Source organism: Aphelocoma coerulescens, chromosome 4 (genome assembly GCF_041296385.1).
Source record: "Aphelocoma coerulescens isolate FSJ_1873_10779 chromosome 4, UR_Acoe_1.0, whole genome shotgun sequence".
In the NCBI taxonomy this organism is placed as follows: domain Eukaryota; kingdom Metazoa; phylum Chordata; class Aves; order Passeriformes; family Corvidae; genus Aphelocoma; species Aphelocoma coerulescens.
This window is the reverse complement of record NC_091017.1, coordinates 15,907,701-15,927,777: the sequence shown is the minus strand read 5'-3', so window position 1 is coordinate 15,927,777 and position 20,077 is coordinate 15,907,701. Positions and strand designations below refer to the sequence as shown.

Here is a 20,077-nt window from a genome sequence, read left to right as displayed (position 1 = left end):
ATACACAACATGTTGCAACAAAGGGCTCTATTCTCATCTGTTATTACAATAAACATGATAAGTAATAATTTTCTGCTCCTTTCACTGAAAATCCTTACCTGCATCACCAAGCCAATTTTAAAGAAGAAAAACGTAACCATTTTGGTTATTGGAATAGAAATAAATGCCTTTGGAACAATTCAAAGAGCACTGGAAAACCCAGCTGTTTCTTCTGAATCAAATTGACTCTGAACTAGGATCTAACACCTAACAGTCATGCACCCCACTATCATGATTGCTGCATAATCTGAATTACAAATTTTTATCACTTTAGTTAACCCAAAATATTTATGTAAAAGTTAGTACATTGCCAACAATATTTGATGAGACAAATGTAGGGTTTTTTTTCCCATTTGCAGAGATAGGCAAAAAGCACAGCACACTCTTATAAATAAGAGTGCAAGTTAGACAATAAACTTAACAGCACCACTGCACAAAGTTTCTCCAGGTAGAACTTCCAGTACATAGCACAGCTCCCCAGATCCTGAGTTCCCCAAGCAGTTTTGCTTGGAAACAGAGACACATTATTTGGTTTATTAACACGAACAAAAAAGTTCCCATATTTGTAATTAGTATTAAATCAGCAACAAGCATTGCTGCTCACTGAACTTTCCGTAATCTCATACCCCTCCCCTGCACTAACTCTCTTTCCATAGTCTCAAATTAAACAGACTAGCTGTAAAACAGCAGGGTGTCAAATTAAAGCACACTTTATTTTCAGAGGTCTCCACACTTTGCGGCTGACTTCCTGTCAGGAAGAGTTCCATTTCAGTGCAGAGCCCCACCAGCAGGGAGCTCACAGAATTAAGTGCCAGTTGATATTACTTTGTTTTGCATTTACCACCCATGAGAATATTGTTCAAAGATCTAGTTATAAAGTCAGCGTGGTATCATCCTTCTGACTAGACTGCCAAGCCACAGGGTGTGCTCTCGCGGCACAAAACTCACCTTAAATGGTGGTGTTTTTTTAAGTCCTAGTGTGCTGGTGAAGCAACAGGATGCCTTTTTTCTTCAGAAAAGTCTTCCTTCTGTAGCTAAATTATGTTCCCTTGGTTTTAAACATCTGCAGCACTGTACATTAATGGAAATGAAGCTGTCCTGTTCCCCTATCCCACTCCCAAGATTCACATTTACATTAGACAATCCACTCTCCTCCCTAGACATAAAAACGTATACATTAATCAAACAAATTCTCAGCAACACAGCTTTAAGGGCTAGTATTTTTAGCTGTAGAAGGTGTGTTTTCCATTAAACTCACACCATGTCCTGAATTTCTGACCAAATGCAAATACCTTTTAACTCATGAGAGAATTTTTCTTCATATGAGCTTATAATATATGAGAAGTCTACAGAACCACTAAAGACTTTACTTCAAAAAAAAAGAAAATCAGGGAGGAAAAATCCTCACTTTTGCCACAGAATTCTGTTTCAGTAAGAACAACTTAAGAAAGTTCATCTCTCTCCACTCCAGTGTGGTAAACTGTTTCTAAGAATGGTTTTGTGGTTTTTAACCCCATCTTTTATCCATTTCTCTACCCAAAGCCTGCAAGTCACATTGAACCCTCCAAGTGGATTGTGACAAGAAACCATGCTTCACATCACTCCAAACAAAAATGTCATAGCTTTACTACACCGATCTGCTTGTACCTTTCTACACACTTTCTTAGTCTAATATATGGGAGCCCTCTTGACGTTTTTTTCATACAAATGTATTTTTAAAATTTTTCTCAAAAACACAAAGCTCACAATTCCTTCCTGGAAAGAAGTTGTGTAGCATAAACCAAAGACCACTAGTTCTTGCTCATCTTAAAATCCCACATCATACATTTCATCTCCAAACTGGAAAATGAGTTAACCCTTAAAACATCCTCCTAGACTAAGTATTATGGAAAGATATAAGGAGATAAAGCAAACACATTTTAACTACTGAGACTACTACCTGCCAGGATACAACAACCAAGTGCTTATTGCATCACTAAGTGTAGAAAAGGTCACTTATCATTCATGCAGTATTGGCAAATAATCCTCAATTCATTCCAACCTATTTTCACGCTTAAGGCAAAAGCAAAGTTACAAACATCTTTGATTTCTACTAAGCAAACTGACAATACACATCCATTCACTTCATGGCATATTGTTTCTTGCATGAGTCTATCACAATTAATGTCTCTAAAATTTAGCCAGTGTTGGACACAGATATTTTAAATGGCCTATCTATAAGCCATACAAAAAGCACAATATTCCTGAAGCCAGCAACTACACCTAAGGGAAAAGACAGATTTCAAGCAGATCTTAAGTGTAGTGAAGTGTGAACCTTGGCGATTTTAAGAATAGGAGTTTGAAAGAAACTCCTACTTAAACATGTTAGGGTGCTCTCCAAGCAACTCCATGGCACTCAACAGGCAAGTATAGGCAATTAAACTCTCAAACAATTTAGAAAGCAACAGGATATCAGAATAGGGAGGAAGTTGCAATAGACAACTTTTACATTATCCTGGGGTTTCACACAGAATATATTACAATAATCTAGTTCTGGAGAAACAAAATTTACATCTTGCTTAAGTCAGAGGGAAAAAAAATATATGCAGCTAATTTAAATGTAATTTCAACATACTCCAGTTCAAAGGAAAGGTTTTCCCAGCTGTTTCCATTTATTTCAATCTTATCAGATTTTCACTTCAGACAGTTATCTACCAATCTAATCTTCAGTTTCAAACACTTCAAATGTATAACATAGTTCAATGAAGCAAGCAACAAAATATCCATAGCATATGTAATCCATTTGTAATTATTCCAACTACTCTCCTCAGTGACAAATACCAATCATGAAAGTTGTCAATATATGTTTTCAGCACCCGAACTGAAATCCTCAGGTTTCAGAGATGGAAGAAAACCTCCCACTCAGGAAGGAAAGAAGTTATGCTATGCATAAAACCCCAGATATATCCATGCAAGGGAGAAGCCAGGCGATCCAGGGAACAGATCTGGTAACGTAACCTTCTGTTTTGTCAGAAGGAAACTTACTGACAAGACAGTATCTAAAATCCAAACACCAAAGGACCACATTTAATGAGTCTGGATGCCACAGCCGGTGCCCACCCATACCTTCCAGGACTTTCATTCACTCTCTCCAGAGTTAATCCTGCTGACCACTAGCCAAACAGCTGACTGTGTTTATATCAAGTGTCTTGCAATGCAGGAGAATGCAGAAACCTTACATTTTATCCCCAAGACTCTACAGAAGAGAACTGATGTCTTCATATATCACAACAAAAAAAAAAAAGGAAATGACAATTGAGGACAACACAGGTGAATCACAGTGTTGCTTTTACAGATTGAGAGAACTTAATTTCTTTCAAAACTGGACTCTTCCACATGACTGCTGAATGCCCTTGAGCTCCTGGACTATTAGCTACTTTGTGAAGATGTGTTGAAACTTTTCAGACAGATTATTCTACCTGGTGATAACAAATGTTACATGAAACATTAATTGAACTTCAATCTCTTCTGTCCCAGGAGAATACTCTGATAGCATGGCCACTGGCTACTGTGGGATCTACCTTTGCCTCTCCCTAGCTCTGATTACAGTCTCCATCCTGCAAAACTAGACCACTGTAGATTAAAACATACATTGTGGGGGGAAAAGAATAACAAGACTTTTTGAGGAGAAAACAGTTTATAACGTAAAACCTCTTCACTGAAAATGTCATAAGCAGCACTATACGTAAAACTCAACGGATATTTCCCAACTACTTTCCATCCTAAAGAAGATTAGGATGAAGACCTTTCATTTTTTTTCCAGTTACAAGGACCATGTAATACTTGTTACTAAATCGCACTAGAAGCATCCCTACTGCTACTTGCATAACAATTAATAACATGCTTGCCAATCCCATGTTTTCAAATGTTAAGATTTACACAGTTTTATTAATGTCCCTGGATCCACTTGGTATGAAGCAGATCTGAACATCTTAACAATCTAAATAATCCACAGTAGAGTAAGATGATCTTGAATATTCTCCCTTCCACAGCCACCTCATCTCTACAAAAAAAGCTAGGCTAGCAAATATTCTTCCAATCTTCAAATTCTTCAAAAGCATAGAAGCAGAAAAACAAAACAACGTGCACTATAAAGTTTCTGGCACAACATTTCAAGGAAAGTTAGCAATACAAGGCACAAGGCAAACACTTACAGGCATGATTCATGCAAAATCTTCCCCTGAACTCCTTGACTTTGCTAAGTTCTTTTTTCAGTTTTTGTGTGTTAAGATCTGAATAATTTTCATTTGCCTGATAAAGTTATGTTTCTAGACATTTTATCGTGAAAGCAATCTATCACTGAAGTGGATTTTTTTTTTTTTTTCAACTCAAGTACAGCTACATTAATCTTTGATACAGACAAAGATCCTATTGGCAGAAGTTCACACTGTATAAAAAGAAAACCTTTCCAGTCCTGATATCTTCTAAATGGCTTTTAAAAGGAAATTAGAGCATGTATTACAGTTGATAGAAAATCACCTGACAGCTTACAGAATCCCTATAAAATCTACCCTTTATGCCAAAACATATATATTTTTTAAATCACATATCTAAAGGATTATCAAATCCTTTTTAAACTTATTTTCAGCTGTTACAACTAAGTGATTCGATGGAAGAACATTACTGTGATTAAAATGTCATCATCTAATACTTGGGGCACATAAAAAGTATTCAAACAGCATTTATTCTCTTCGTATCTAACCAGGATATTGCTAAAGAGTTTTGATGAATCTGTTGAGTTCAACTGCCATGGTATCAGAGTGACACTGGTCTTTAGATAACCTATAGTCCATTCAATTAAAACTTTATAGCAATCACTATAGCAATCCATCACATCAAATTGCACTTAGAAGTAAATTAGGAACCAGTGCAGATCACAGAGCATCAGTATAATGTGTTCTCTCAACCAACACTGAAAACCTGCCATCTTCTACATCAACTGAAATCTCCAAGCAATTCAAAGGCTTGCCACATTTTAGAACACATTGCAGAAATCCATTCCTGAGGTAATGAACTTGGATCATTGATACAAAGCTTTTTTTCTGAGCAGAGGATACCCATAAAGCCTGAAGATCCCACTGCATTCCACAAACACTTAAACAATGGGGTGGAAGAGGAAGGAGGGTGTGGAAAATTTCTGCTGAAAAAATCCTAATCGTAACTACTATTGCTCTTCCTTAGGGAAAATAATGGTATCATAGAGTTTGTATGGATGCATGGAACATGTTGGTATTGCTCAATTAGGATTCTTTATCAAAGTAAGAGAGATGAGACAACCAAGATGCTGCTCATGCAAGAGATGCACACTGACTTCTTTATAAGCACCAGAATCTGCCAGCAAAGGGATTCAGAAGTATATGAAATATCATGCTAAAGAAATACCTGTGGCAAAAACTTCACCACTTAAGCAGTGATAACTAAATTAGACAAGAAAAAAGAAAATGAAAAAAGAAAGAGAGCTGGAGAGCTGAAGTTTGCCTATAAGGGTAGTAAGAACAACTTTCACAGAGCAATTTTTATCTGTTTAAATACTACTAATCAGCCTCTGCTGTATATTTAAAATGCACATGTAAACCTCCAAAAACTGTTAGAGCTGCACATGACATGTTCAACCATAATTAGATTTCATTGGGCCATATGAGGAGATGCTACCTCTGCCCACAAAAAAAATTTGGAGTATTAGGGTTTACACTTCCCTCTTCAATCTACCCATGAAAGATATACTTTATCAACACCCAATATACATCTAATAGTTACGTAGTTGTATTGCAATATATCATACTAATATTTCCAGAAGATAAAACATCTAGAGATTAAATGTATTGAAACATTGGTCTTGGTTTTACATATGCCATCAGCTATCAAGAGTGCCTTTAGTCCTTTTGAAAAAACACTGGATAGAGGAAGGAGGAACCAAGAATCAGAATACCTTGAACAAGCACATGTGTGGGCAGTGGTGGTGGAGGTGCCATACAAGTTGTTGCAGTATTCATTAATTTTCAATTGTAACCTTTTAAATAGGTTGGGTGGTATTCCACCAATTTTAGAAAATTATCCAAGAGCTGAACAGTGTTTGAGGCAGTTAGTGGAGGTTTATTTTATAGTCTAGAACATTACACTCTTAAGTCAAAGATGAATATGAGAAGAGCCACCTAATTAGTTCTTTACTGCATGCTCCACTGATGATTCAGTTGATTTACTACAGAAAGCAGCATCTTTCAAGTGCCAGAAATTCTGTAAATTCAAAGGCATCGAGAAAAATTATGGAACCTATCTCACCCATTTAGTACCTTTTCACCTCAGAGCTACAATAATCAGACAAATGCTTCATGCACGTGAGCAACAAATAAATATTTTTAATCCTTTCATGAAAGAGGAGGGAAGACCACAGTTTTTCCTACTCAGTCATGTATTTCAAGAAAATATCTGACAAATGGAAGGAAGCACAGTAGCATTTATGCTTTATGGATACGCACTCAATTCATCCATGCCCCTTTGAGTTTTAGGCATGGACAGAGAGCCCTTTTAGATGAAAATGCTTTCTTCAGGGGTGACATCAGTTTGCCCATGCAGAAGTCTTGTCTCACAACTGCATATGAGCACCTCCAACATCCTGATGTCACTCATTTAGACGGGAGAACAGAAAGAGAACTTCTCTTTCATCTGGTTTAATTACCCCGACAGGATGCCAGGCCAGACGAGATGGTGCTTCTAGGTTCACTGTACTCTATGCATTTCTGATAAATGGGAAAAGAATAGATGACCTGGCAGAAGGCTCAGACAATAACATGTGATTTACAGGACATGAATGCAGCTACTATAAGATTTATCTGACAGCCCTCTCCGATAGTGGACTGTTGAGTATCCGATGGAATGATTTCTAGTCTGGAAAGTCTGCTACTGAGTAGCCATACACATTATTTATTTATTAGATGTTTTGGGTTGAAACCATTTTTAAATGATGCACTTCACAATGCTCAGCCATAAATTTAGTTTTAAACCCTAGAAGGGAGGTAGTGTTATTGGAATGTGTGTCAGACTGAATTAGGATGAGCAACACAACGCTTTTATAAAGTGGCCTTGAATGCAACGTCAATTCCTTCAAAAATGATATTAATGTCAAATAAGCAGGAACACTTTGCAGTAATATTAAATGAAGGATTCTTTATGTTTTGATAGATTTATAGAAATGTAAGTACACACACAGAGACAAGTCTCAAAATGTAGCATGTCTATCACAAAACACAACTGTTTTTGTCTTAGAAAAAGCCTTTTGTCTGTCTCTCAAACCACCTGTTTCTCTTTTTACCTTGTGTTAAACAGAAATCAATACATCAACATGCAAACACAAAAACACAAAATAAAGGTCTTTGTCCATATGCCTAAATACATTAATTTTAAATGAGAAAAGAAATTAACCAGGTGTCACACAAATAGTTTCAGAGAATGGTACCACTTGAATTTTTTTTAAATCACCTATTAAAGAGCTTTGTTGTCACAATTTAATGAAAAAATTGTAGGATATTATTCCATTTTCCACTTCTGAGGAAGAAAAAGCATAGTTCAGCCATAGATCTAAATGAACATCAGAAAAACGTCAGGTGCTTCAGAAAAACAATCCAAGCACTTACCTCATATCTACAATGTTTAAAATGAATTTTGAGAAGAGGTTATCATAAAAAGCACCAAAGATTAATCAGAGCAATCTTTCAATTTCATAAAATGATGGCTGACAAATTTGTGAAGTTTTAAATCAAATTTGCAGATACTTACTTCGTAACTATACCACATTATTTATGTGATTAAAAACTGTTTTTTGACCTGATCTTTTGATCTTTGGCACTGCATCCTCTCCATCTCCTCTTAAAAATTAATTAAAATTTTAGCAAAAGGATATCACTTCATTTCCCACCCTATCTTGTGGGGAAAAAAAGAAAATAAAAAGAAGTGGAAAAAAAAAAGAAAAAATCAATCAAGCTCAACCCCATCTCCTCCCAGTATCTGTAAAATGTCGGCTTGAAATTCAATTTCATATCTCTCAAGCTTTCATGTAGCAAAAGACAGTTCACTTCTTAACAAAATAAATCACTTCTGTGATTGCCATGCTGACCTCTTTGAATTAGGAAAATTCAAAGTGAAAAATGTAATTATCACCCCAGAACAATCTGTATACATCTGGAGCTAATTTTAGATTCATTTCTCACACCATTTTTCATATTCTGCCAAAAATTACAGCTGCTATGTAACTTTAAAAAGACTTTGAGGTCTTTGTGACTTTACTGGTTTATGTCTACTACTCTGCAAAGAACCACCTCAGCCTGTGCAACGTGCACTGCTAAGCAATCACGGTAGCTTCAATTTGATTAGATTAGCATTAAGTGGCATTGTGACACATATGACAAATAGATGCATTAGAGCACGTCATTTATTCCTTATCCTTTCCACTTCCCAAAACCAAACAAGTGACGTACAGTACAGAGCACAACATGATTTTAAGAAAGATTAGATTACCACACCAAAAAAAAAAGGGAAAGGTCAAGCACTAATTATTGATACTAGCAGCATGGATACCAAAAACTAATTTTTTTTTAAATGGTAATACCAAGTTGTCAGACACACATTTAATACTTGGATTAGTTTTTACTTTAACACATTCCTGAACGAACAGTAAAATTTGTTATATGGACTTCTTGATAGCAAAGATTCTTTTCTAATTTAAATCAGCTGCAAGTTCATATTCTAGAAGTTGTGAACAATGTTCACTTCCAGTATTGCCATATGTAAAATAACAATCTCTAAATTCCAAAAGTTCCATAAGGAATATTAAATTCCTTTCAGGGTAAAACGATACTGTATTTCCTGAGGAAGACGGAAAACTAGATGAGCCAAGTTCTGGTTACATTCATTAATAATAACTTCACTAGAAAACATAACTACTCTTCACTAGTTCATTGTAAAATCTATTAGGTGTAATCTCCAGAAGTAATTGTTCTTATTGCACTTTATTGACAATGTAGACTATCGATTTTTCACACCTTCTATGATTCTTTCATTTGTATTCATGAAATGTCTATCAGCACACTCTAAATAAATTTGGCAATATAGGCACTAAAATGAATAAATCGATGTGAAGAAACATTAATTTTGCATTATCCTTATTCGTCAGGCAAGCAAACCATAGGGGTTGTAAATGAAGGTCAAAGGTTTTGAAATGGGTCAGAACCCTTGACCTCTAGACCAATACCATTCCCATTAAAAAAGGCTATTTTAAAGTTTTAAGTAGGGGAATTTACTACCAGAAAGGTATAATTTTAAGGCACCAAAAGAAAGGCTCAATAAAAACAGTCTTCCATTTAATTACAAAAAAAAAAAAAAAAAGCAAGAATCCCCCCCCCCCCCCCCAAAAAAATCCAATTAATACAGCACATACAATTTTAAGAAAGTTCCTTAGGCCCTGTCTCTTCTTGAACGACAGGAACAGGCAATTCTCAAGTTCTTACATATCTAAAATCACTTTGCCCTTAGGAATGTAGAATGTCCCAAACTGATGACAGCCAGGGTCGCTTTCTTAAATTTTTCTCAAATCCTTAGTACTTGTCAAATCAATTAGAAATGACAGGGTTTCAAAAGTATTTATCACTCATTTCATAACCTCTACACAAAAGGAAAAATTCTATTTATCCCAGAGGATTCAGCATGTCAAGATGCAGAAATCAATCTGTTTCTTTAATATTTTATTGATCTTATTTCATCTTACAAAAATGACAGCACAGAATTATGTAGGCACACCATCTTCAAGGTTATGTAAATGCTCAAGAGCAAGGTAGCAAAAACCCACTTGAATAGACACAATTACTACAGTTTTTTTTAATCAAAAGGCCTTGAACCTTATCTTTTTACCTATTACACATGAACTTAAACTAAAAGTAAAATTTAAAGTAAAATTTTATCTGTTATTTCCATTGTATTCAAACAGAGCAATTTCAGACATTGTTACTTAAATCTCACCTGAGAGCAAAGGAGCATCACCAGCTCCACAACTGAACTGCTGGATTTCATGCACACAAGACCTACAAAAGGAAAAAAACAGGATACATAAATGCACGCTTAAGTGGCACCAGCTATTAACACAAACTATTCTGAAGTGCAATAGATTAGAAGCACTTTGACAAACAAAAGAGAACTGAAACTTTCATGCCATTTCCATTCAATTTTGTACTTTATCAGCACAAAATAAAAGTATGTATGTGAGAGGGAAATCATAAATTCCATGCCTTCCATCTTAAAGAAGCAGCTAATACTAATTCTTACTCCCATTATTCAGTTTCATAAACACTGGCATGTCAAAATGATCAGAAGTGTGGTTAACATATGTTATATTAATCCACTGTATCTACATTTTGCTATTTCTCGAAGGATTGGGTCATTATATATGCAGAGAAGGGAAATGGCTTTATGACCTCTGCTTTCTCCATTGCGCGTTCTCCTTTCAGCCCCCAGCTATCAATCAAGTTTCCATTTTGTTTCATGGCAGCAGACATCCCAAACACTCTTATTAGTACTTTGACCCTTAACCCCACACTAAACCTTAAGCAGAAGTGCAAGCAGTAACCCATTATATATTTTTGGTTGTTTATAAACTAATTTGAGTGTTATTATTTGTATTCGTATTTTGGTTTGGGTTTGTCTATAACTGGGGTTTATGCCCAAAAATTGGTTTTGTGTGCTTATTTTTGTCCAGACAGTTCATACATGCCCAACCATTATCCTGCTTTTTCTTGCTCATCCAATTTGTGAAATACTCATCTATCCATGCATATAACTATACTACAGTCAAAATACTTTGAACCAGATTATGTTTTCTCTTCAGAGAAGAAAAAATGTAACTAAAATGGGATATTTACTTCCCTAGAAAATAAATCTTTGAGAAAAACTGCATTTCTGGTTTTTCTTATTAAATGAATGAAATAAATTTGTTCACAGGGCAGCTTCCACTAAAATGTTTATCAGCTAAAAGGATGCCTACAAAAGTAGAAACCCATCTTTTTGAGCCTCACAGAAAGCAATTCGTACACCTCTTCCTTCCATTTCTTCCTATCTCAAATGGTAAGCAAGCTAAATTCCTAAACTAACTTTAATTTGTGAAGTTTAATGAAGTCTCAGCTTTGATATCAGCAGTCTTCAGTAAAACACTTAGCAGTGTTTGATACTCTGTGTTTCTGACAACGTTCATATTCAGCATACAAACAGGACGACTGCCCTAATCCAAGAAATGAGTAGTTTCAAAAATGTTTTTTAAAGAACTTTAATTCCCTAGGAAGAAACTAGATCTGTTAGTGCAAATATAGGTCATGTGCAAGTGATCAGCTCAAGTTAAGCAACCAGGAGATTCTATCACATCTGCACTTATCACTGGAAGCTGCAACAAGCTCTTCTTGTCACTTCTTCAACTGGAAAAAACTTGAAAATTTCACTCTAAAAATCAGTTAGCAATTTATATGACATAGCCAAATTTTGAGAAACTTGAAAAACTGGTGTTGCACTGCTAAATTCAGTGTTCCAATATGCACCATTTTTTAAATTGAGGACATTAATATCTGCATTGAAGAACTGAATGTCGATTTCAAGCAGAGTAGAAAGAAAACTTCATCATCTCAATCTCAACCATTTCATGCCAATCTTCCACCAGGAAGAGCCATGATCACTGCTGTGCACATGAATCCTCATCTTCTAAGACGTGCCAGAGAATTCTTCTCCATACTGACAAGGTATTCCTCTTACCTGTATGACTCCCTTTCAATTAGAAACCAAAAAGCCAGAAGCAGATTCATGTGCAAGAGACAGACCAGAATATGCTCCACTGACATAGTTCCCAAGAACCCTTCTATTACAACATCCCAGTAAAAGTGTCAAAAGTTTGTACCCAACTCTCTACACTATATAGTGTACTTTGTATCAAAGTGTTGACCCTGACACCAAAATTTCTCTTAAAGCTCACAACACATTTTGTACACCAGCTTCTACAGGACAAATTACTGGGAGAGTTGGAAAACCAAGGAAGATGGACACAAAGAGGTAGCAGAGATGGCAAAGATGAGGAGGCAGTGACAATGACCTCAGAGGGCTAAAGACAGAAGGAACAGAAAGCAGTGAACTCCAGTGGACAGCATCATTTGGGAAGGCAAGAAGAAAGCTTCTAAATAAAGAAATTTTGAGTCTCCAAGGTAAAATAAAGCACACAATCCCCCCCCTCCCCCCTTTTTTAAATGGAAACTTACTTGTACCTTCTATCAGCAACTCCTGCCCATGGCTGCCCAAAAGAGTTCGAGAAAGAAAGGGAGCAAAATCCACAAAAATCTCTCTCAGAAGTGGGGCAGCTTTTTCCAAAGCATGCTCAAGCCTGTCTGTAATACTAGTAGAGAGATATCTTTGATTAGCAACAAAAGAAGGAAGTTACTGAAATTTTGTAAAAAGGAATATAGATTTTGACAATGTTTAAGTGATATATAAATGTATAAGAAGGAATTAATAATCCAAAAGTCAGTATTTCCCCAAACCTTCCTTAGTTATTGAAAATCAGCAAAAGAACATTCTTAAGTTATGTGATATCAGGATATCAATTGTAATGTCAATAACATGAGCCACAGCACAGCTGTTCTGATTAATTGGAGAAGTTACCTCATATTGGAGGCAGAATCCTCAGGCACTGAAGAAACTGTAGGAACAGATGGCAATTTTGAATTAGATGATCCCCTTCCTACAAGAGAAAGTAATAATAAACAAATTACATAAGAAAACATTCCAGAGATTAGCAAAACGGACCAACAACTGAAGCCTTGAGCTTGAGCTCTGAGAAAGCATGGTTTTCAAGTGTTGTGTGAGGACTAGGTGAAACCCTTTCACCTCTTTGTACCTCAAACATTTTTTTCCATAAGAATCTTATTTACTTGCATTCATAATTACCCGGTATGCCATGGCAAGCTTTTTAAATGCTGCTTTGGCACAAACAGAAAGTAATTCAAGGAAGCATTGTAGCTTGTTTTGTGAAGGAAGTCAGACTAGGCTGCAGTGATCCCTTCTGGTCTTACAAGCCATGATCCTGAACAAATTTAATAACACTGACAATCCCAGCAGCAAACACAAACAATGTCTTAACACCTTTAATATTCATGTAATGTGCTAATATATATAACAATACTAATATATAATAATATAAAGCCAAATGGTAATGTTTTAAAGCCATCTGTTTTGGTTAGTGGAAGTGTTCATCTAATTTCAAGTAACTTGCACCAAAAACCCTTAATATTTATTCTAAAATGAAAATAACTATTTGCATCAAAATCATGCAGAAAACAATGAGTCGGTATTTTCAACAGCCTGGCTTAAATTTTTGCAACACTAGGACTCTGACAGAGGCAGCTATGATAAAATTTTCCATTGCCCTGCCAGTGTCATTAGCATGATGGCAGTGGTATAACCTCATTTATGAGTTATTAACTTTGCCACATCAATTATTCAAAGGTTGATAGGGAAGACTGGGTCATTTATGTATCCTACACTTAGAGAAAAAAAAAAACAACAGTTGTGTTATGTCAAATTGACACTACATGGCTCTCATCAGCACAGGAGGAATCTGTAAATACTAAATTCTGCTGTTCAGTATATAAAGAGAAATACAACCTCCATACTGCAGTATGGATTGGTATTAGCAATGATGAACAGGGGGCAAGCAAGACAGCCAGAGACTTCACAGATATTTTCTGCCAGTATAGGAATGGTGACTCACAAATCTTACATTGCATTCCAAGCTATAGAGAGGAATGAATCTTAGCAGACAGGTTTCTGTGCATTTCCCAGGAGCATGACTGCTTCTAGTCCATCTGCAATCCTATCTCTTTCCACCCCGAGACCCTGTCCTATTCTCTTTCCTCTCACCTCGCCAGTTTCAGATTTTTATGAGGCTGGAAAGGAGGGGAGTTTAAAAAAAAAAAAAAAAAAAAAAAAGCATGAAAAAAGAGATGTTAATCATTTTAGTTCTCACATCTACCTTAGCAAAGACCTGACCCTTCTTAGAACTATAACTAGAGAAAAATTCCTGATGGTCCCACCTACAATAGAGTTAGTTAATTCAGTTAAATGCAACCTGTCTGGAAATCAGTAGCTTAGACCTTAAAACTATCTACCAAAATGTGTCAACTGCAACTTTTCAGAGATTTTCAACTTGCCTAAAGTGAAATTGATTTGGAAAGAGATGGCAAAGATAGATCCCTGAGATAGTGAATTTATTTCTCCTGTCAAATTTCAAACTTCTGCTGCAAAACTCAGGCACACAGAGCTTCATCCAAGAAATATCAAGGGTTTCTGGTGGGTGAAGGTTTTTCTTGTTTTCTTTTGTCAGAGAAGGTGGTTTTCTCAAATCTTGTTTCAAAGGCAGCACAGAAACTAATAAAATTAACTGTAATATCAAAACCATTAAAAGCTTTGCTGTTACTTCTTTTTCTTTCTTCAGACATAGGATATCTTTGTGAATGTGATTCATTTAGGCTTTTCATAAATTCAACCTGAAGCTCTTATGTTCACTGCTGTATTGGGATGATAGAAGGAAAGTGAGTGGGCCATAGAGAATGAAGGGTCAGAAAGTGGTGAACAAAGTGTTAGCTGAAAGCAAAGTGAAATGTGAACCTTCTGGGCACTGTATCCTAAATAATTTATCTAACAAAGGCTAATCAAATATATATTCCTGAAAGTTTCAACAGTGATGGCAAGATTTTTTAAATGTTCTCAATATTTTCATGGATAGAATTCCATTTTTTTATAACAGCTAGTTTTCCACAGTCAAACCACCAAAAATATTTTGGGTATTCCCAAAGGAGAAGCTGTCAAATGATGTGCCGAAAATTAGAACAGAGCCTCCTGCACCGAAAAACAAAACAAATCCCACACAAGGCAACAAAGCCACATGATTCAGTGGTTGTTTGTCAGATACTTAACAGCTACAATATTTTCTTTCCTTTTTTTTAATTAAGGCTTTAAAACAACTATGTCATTTGTCATGATAAACTTTGTATTTAAATAATTTGACTAGAATACCCAGCTTTCTCCCTAAAGCCCAACATTCCTACTCTCATTTGACAAGTCCCTCTAACTTAAATATACTCCAAAGTCCACATGCCCAGAAGTGGATTTACAGGCACACACTGCCCATAGGGGGAAACCAGCACACTGATCTGGGTAGTCCAACACAGTACCAAACTGAAATGGCACACAAAGCCTTCAAAGTAAGAAAGTTCTCTCAGCACACAGGTTGTTCAAGCAGAATGTGTTGATACAGAAATGCTCACGTGCTTTTTACCACATTTAAAATCTGTCACCAGTAATCCACTACTCATTGGGTATGGGTACAAACTCAATAGTATATACAACTAAAATCCCACCCTATTAAAGCATGGATCACTTCATCAGGATAAAATAAGACTTAATAGTGCAGCATAACTGCATGAGTTTTAAAATTAAATGAGATGAAAATAATTCTGTGCAATATTTAGGCCATCAGCAAACTAACTGAAGGAAAAATTAGGGAAAAAATAAAATCAAGGGAAACATCTGCAAGGACAATGAGAGGGTATAATAGCCATCATGAGGCTAATAAAGAAACATACTCTCAGTCTAGGGTAACTTGGCTTTTTTGTTGTTTGTTTTATTTCGTTGGGATAGGTTGGGTTTTTTTTGGTTTTCCGTTTTTTCAACAAAACTGGTAAAAATAGTTTGAGTGGGAGGTAAAGGAAATCACTGACAACACAGGACATGATTATTTTTTTCTTCTAGAAATAAAAACAAACTGCACAAAACAGATAAGGTATAAATGTAAAACTCTATGAAATTTTAAGTAAATATCAACTTGTAAAAATAGACATAACAGAAAAAGCACTGATAATTTGAATTTAACAGAGCATGAGGCAGGCATCTATATAAACTGATATTCTTTTTGAAGATTACATAAGGATATTTATGGTCGGAATTTCTTCATGCTTATCAACACCTAAAACAACATTCCAAACTCAGATACATTTCACTAAAAGGGGTGAATCTCAGATTTATCCCAGCTGAGAATTTCAGGGGTTTTTCAATGGGATTAGACAAAGTGATTTTTGAATGCAGATTTTGTTTTGTGGAAAGTACATTTTTTTTCTTTATTAAACTCAGAGGTGGCTTTTTATTATACTTTTTTTCTGCTTTTAGTGAAAAGGATGAAAATACTTCAGTAGCATATTTTCATCCACAACACACATGTGGGTAAGTGCAGTAGCTACTTCAAACATGTGGAACTAAACTGACTTATCTCTTCCTTATCCTTTCACTGATAAACTGGCTCCTTCAAACTGACAGTTTTACAGACATTTGCAAGAACATAAAAGAAAATGCAAATAGACCATCTGTCTAGCACCCTTACAGTGAAACCTTATTGTTTATTCAAGGTCCCCAAGGGTCTAAACAAATAGTGTCTCGAGCAATAAAATATTGTTAAAAAACTCCTTGTGCAAGATCCTCATGCTTTTGCATGGACACTTACAAAGTGCACTTGGCAACGCACAAGCAGTACATGATAAAATACTTTGTGAGGATGGAGATGAGGTATAAAAAATAAAAACCAGAGTTGAATTAAATAACCATACCTCTTAATTTTGTACAACAGACCCACCCTACATAAATGCACCAGTGGCCTTTGTGAAGAGGTATCTAGTAAAATAATGAGCTCATTCAAAAATACTTCCGGGGCTGGAAGTGCACAATGCAAGACTACAATGAAAGGTTTTACAAGCTAATATAAGGGATCTGTTACATAAACACATCTGTAGGCTAAACCAAAACAGATTTCATGAAACAATGGTGAAAACTTCTCTTAAGAGAAGTGGCTTTAAAACAGTTTTTATATTGACACAGTATCAAGGCATTTCCAATGCATATCATCAGAATCTGAGATTTTTTAAAGTGTCATTCTGCTTTGGTAGCTAGCCTTTAACTACTGTCACTGCTAAGTTGGAATTCTCTTTGAAATAATTACTATAATCCAGTGAATGCTTGAACAACCTCTGCACTGATGGTAACTCACTTCATGATCATTTTTCTTACTTTAGCTTGTCTCCTGCTAATTTATTTTATTGCGTGACTTCAAGTTCATTTTCACCTATGTATAAAAATCAATGAATACCATTCATCTTTGCAAAACAAGCCAACTGTCTCAGAAAATTTACATTTTACTATGTATTGGACTAGAATTCAGGAGTCATGACTGTTTTTATCCACTATTACTGCTTATCCTCATGTTTCTTCCAAGCATTCACCTCCTTTTTCACCTCACCCTTTGACATGGCCTTGTTTATGACTTCACAATTTGGGGAACAGGGAAGGAAAAATCCTGTAACTAACTCTGTGTGGCTCAGAGGCAAAACAAGTGAAACTCAAAGAACTTGAAGTAGGAAGGAGAGGCAACAGAAACTGAGTGGAACTTCTCAGTGTTTTCTACATTCAGAACATCAGTAAGAACAAGAGACAATTCACTCCTGCTTCCCACAGACTTTTCATACTCCCTCTTCATAAAAATTGTATTTGAACAACCACTTGGAAGCTGAATAGTGAAAGCCTCAAGACTGCATTCTTTGGAGTGAAGAACTAATAAAACACATGTGAAATCCTTCGAGTACATAAACAGAGAAACTCAGAGCATCAGAGGAAACAGTGGGAGTGCAAACTGCAAAACATTTTTAAAAATTCTCACCACTTCAGAACATTGCGACTGTAATGGAAACACTTAAAAGGAAAACTAACTGACAAACAAAAATACAGGCGTCCTGCTGGCATGTTCACAATAGCTCAGGCAGCTCAGCCAAGTCCTGCCTGTCCAAATATTAGTCTTGTCTTAGCAGTAGCCCTTCCTGAACACAGCATGTGTAAAATCTCTGCGTCACATCTCACATTCAGCCTGTGAGGCAACCCAAGGAAGAAACAACTCCAGAGAATTCCTCCTTCTTAGATTACTGCTAGCAAATAGGCTCTTTTGTTCAATACCACCCTCTGTAGTAGGCATTGAATGATTAGCTCAAGATGGGCCACCAGGTTTATCTTCTCCATTCATTTCCAAGATCCCAGCAAACCAACAACCCAAATACCAGCCATCAGCAACATATGGATGGGAAAGTTCAGACAACAAGGGGCACATTTGTGTTCAGGAAAGGCCTTTTGTGCTGTGAAATACTCTGCACATTGTATGAGTAAAGGTGAAGAAACTTCTGCAAAAAGGCTGGAGTGTCTGAAGCCAAAAGATGTTTTCACCCTCTTTCAAAGTATCAGAGGAACAGAGTGAGCTTGGATGGCTCTTTCCAACCTGACAACATTTTGTATTTGGCAGGCCAGGATATGTCACAATCCATGTGATATGAGCCTGGGAGCATCTTAAGCCTCAAATATCTGAGATGCTCACAACCCTTGAGCTACATGCAAGATGCAAACTTCAGGAAAAATTACTGGGAAGGAGCCTGATGAATTCTGAGCACACACAAATGGCAATGGAGGCATCTGGAACCACACAGACTAGTATTTCCACACCAATCCTACCTTGACAAAGCAGTTCTGACATCACATCTACAGGTGGAGGATGATCACATACAATGTAACACTTACTCCCAAATTCAGTGTTTGTACACGTTACTGTTAGAACACTATCACCTGCTATTTAATCCTATTTCAATGTCTGCATACCACTTTCATCCCTGTTTTGGAGTCAATCTGCTCAAGTCTTCACCATAAAGCATTATGTGTTCATATATCTTATATGCTATATATTATATATATTAAATAAATTTTAGCTCTATATATAATTGTATGTGATATATGTTATCAGTATTTAAAATGTATCAAACAAATGTATATAAAACTCACTTTAAAAAAAACAGATGAGATCTGTTTTTAAGTGTAGCAATAATGTTTAACAGCCTTCATACCAAACATTAAATAGCCCCAAATTTATATTCACTACATAAGCCCCTAATCTCAGCAGCTTTTATAAAAAAGATTTAATTTCTTTCTTAGTTACAAAAGTAAACAGACTTATAACAAGTGTTTGCTGGAAAAATGAGAACAATGTATTGATTCTCTGCCTCATGAAAATAAAAACTAGTGAAAGAATATGTGATCTGAACTCAGAGGAAAATTATATTAATTACATTCTTGTTTAATAGGAAGCCTGCTTAATGCTACTTCCATCCTCTAATAAAAAACAAATTAAGGCCTTATAGAGAATTTGATTTCAAACTTAAATGTGTGCAATTTACATGAGCAACATTAGATGTAACCCACTCCAACTCTGCAAAATTTTTGTTTCCATGCCATTATTTTAAAGGGGAAAAAAGAAACAGTCTCATGTTTTAATCTGTTTAAGGCATGATTTCATTTATCCCTTTACTTTTTCTTTTAATTAATTATACTGCCAGTCTAAACATGTCTATTTTTAATCCTGATTAGTTTCTTTTTATGCATATCAGTTCAGATTACATGTCCAATTTTTGCCAAAACTTCCAGACAGGATGGAAGTCACACAGTTACAAACTACATTAGTATTGTTTATTGTCTGGATTTCTCATACATTCTACAGGCACAGGAGCACTAATTTTTTTCTTCCATACGTTCCTAAAGGATTGACTAAATCTGAAAATCAATGTTCATCTGTTTTGTTTTTATTAAAAGCAACTGAATACTTACTTCAGAAGTTGTCATAATTAAGCCCACAACTAAGCTGGGTAAATCAGTTAGAAGTTAACAAATTAGCAATTATTTTAAATAATTTCTATGTAGGTGAGGTTTTATTATTTTTAAAACAAATCATCTGCTCAGAGACAACCTCCCACACAGAATTCAAAATACAGCTAATTCCCCTACTTCAAATATTACTCCTACACTAATATAATGCTACCTCCTGCAGTTTTGGTGGCAAAATGGATTCTCC

General features: G+C 35.8%; 1 protein-coding gene across 4 annotated transcripts in view; it reads right to left on the bottom strand.

The window, feature by feature from the left end:
* The window catches only part of LRBA (LPS responsive beige-like anchor protein), a 372,621-nt gene that overhangs the window by 260,861 nt on the left and 91,683 nt on the right, over positions 1-20,077 (bottom strand). For 3 of the 4 annotated variants that reach the window (XM_069012817.1, XM_069012818.1, XM_069012820.1), the window contains exons 31-33: positions 12,757-12,835; positions 12,357-12,490; positions 10,087-10,148 (exon numbers count right to left, since the gene is read on the bottom strand). In XM_069012817.1, the coding sequence (XP_068868918.1) occupies positions 10,087-10,148; positions 12,357-12,490; positions 12,757-12,835 (275 nt within the window). The remainder of the gene's footprint in view (positions 1-10,086; positions 10,149-12,356; positions 12,491-12,756; positions 12,836-20,077) is intronic. The other variant, XM_069012819.1, reaches the window with a different exon arrangement.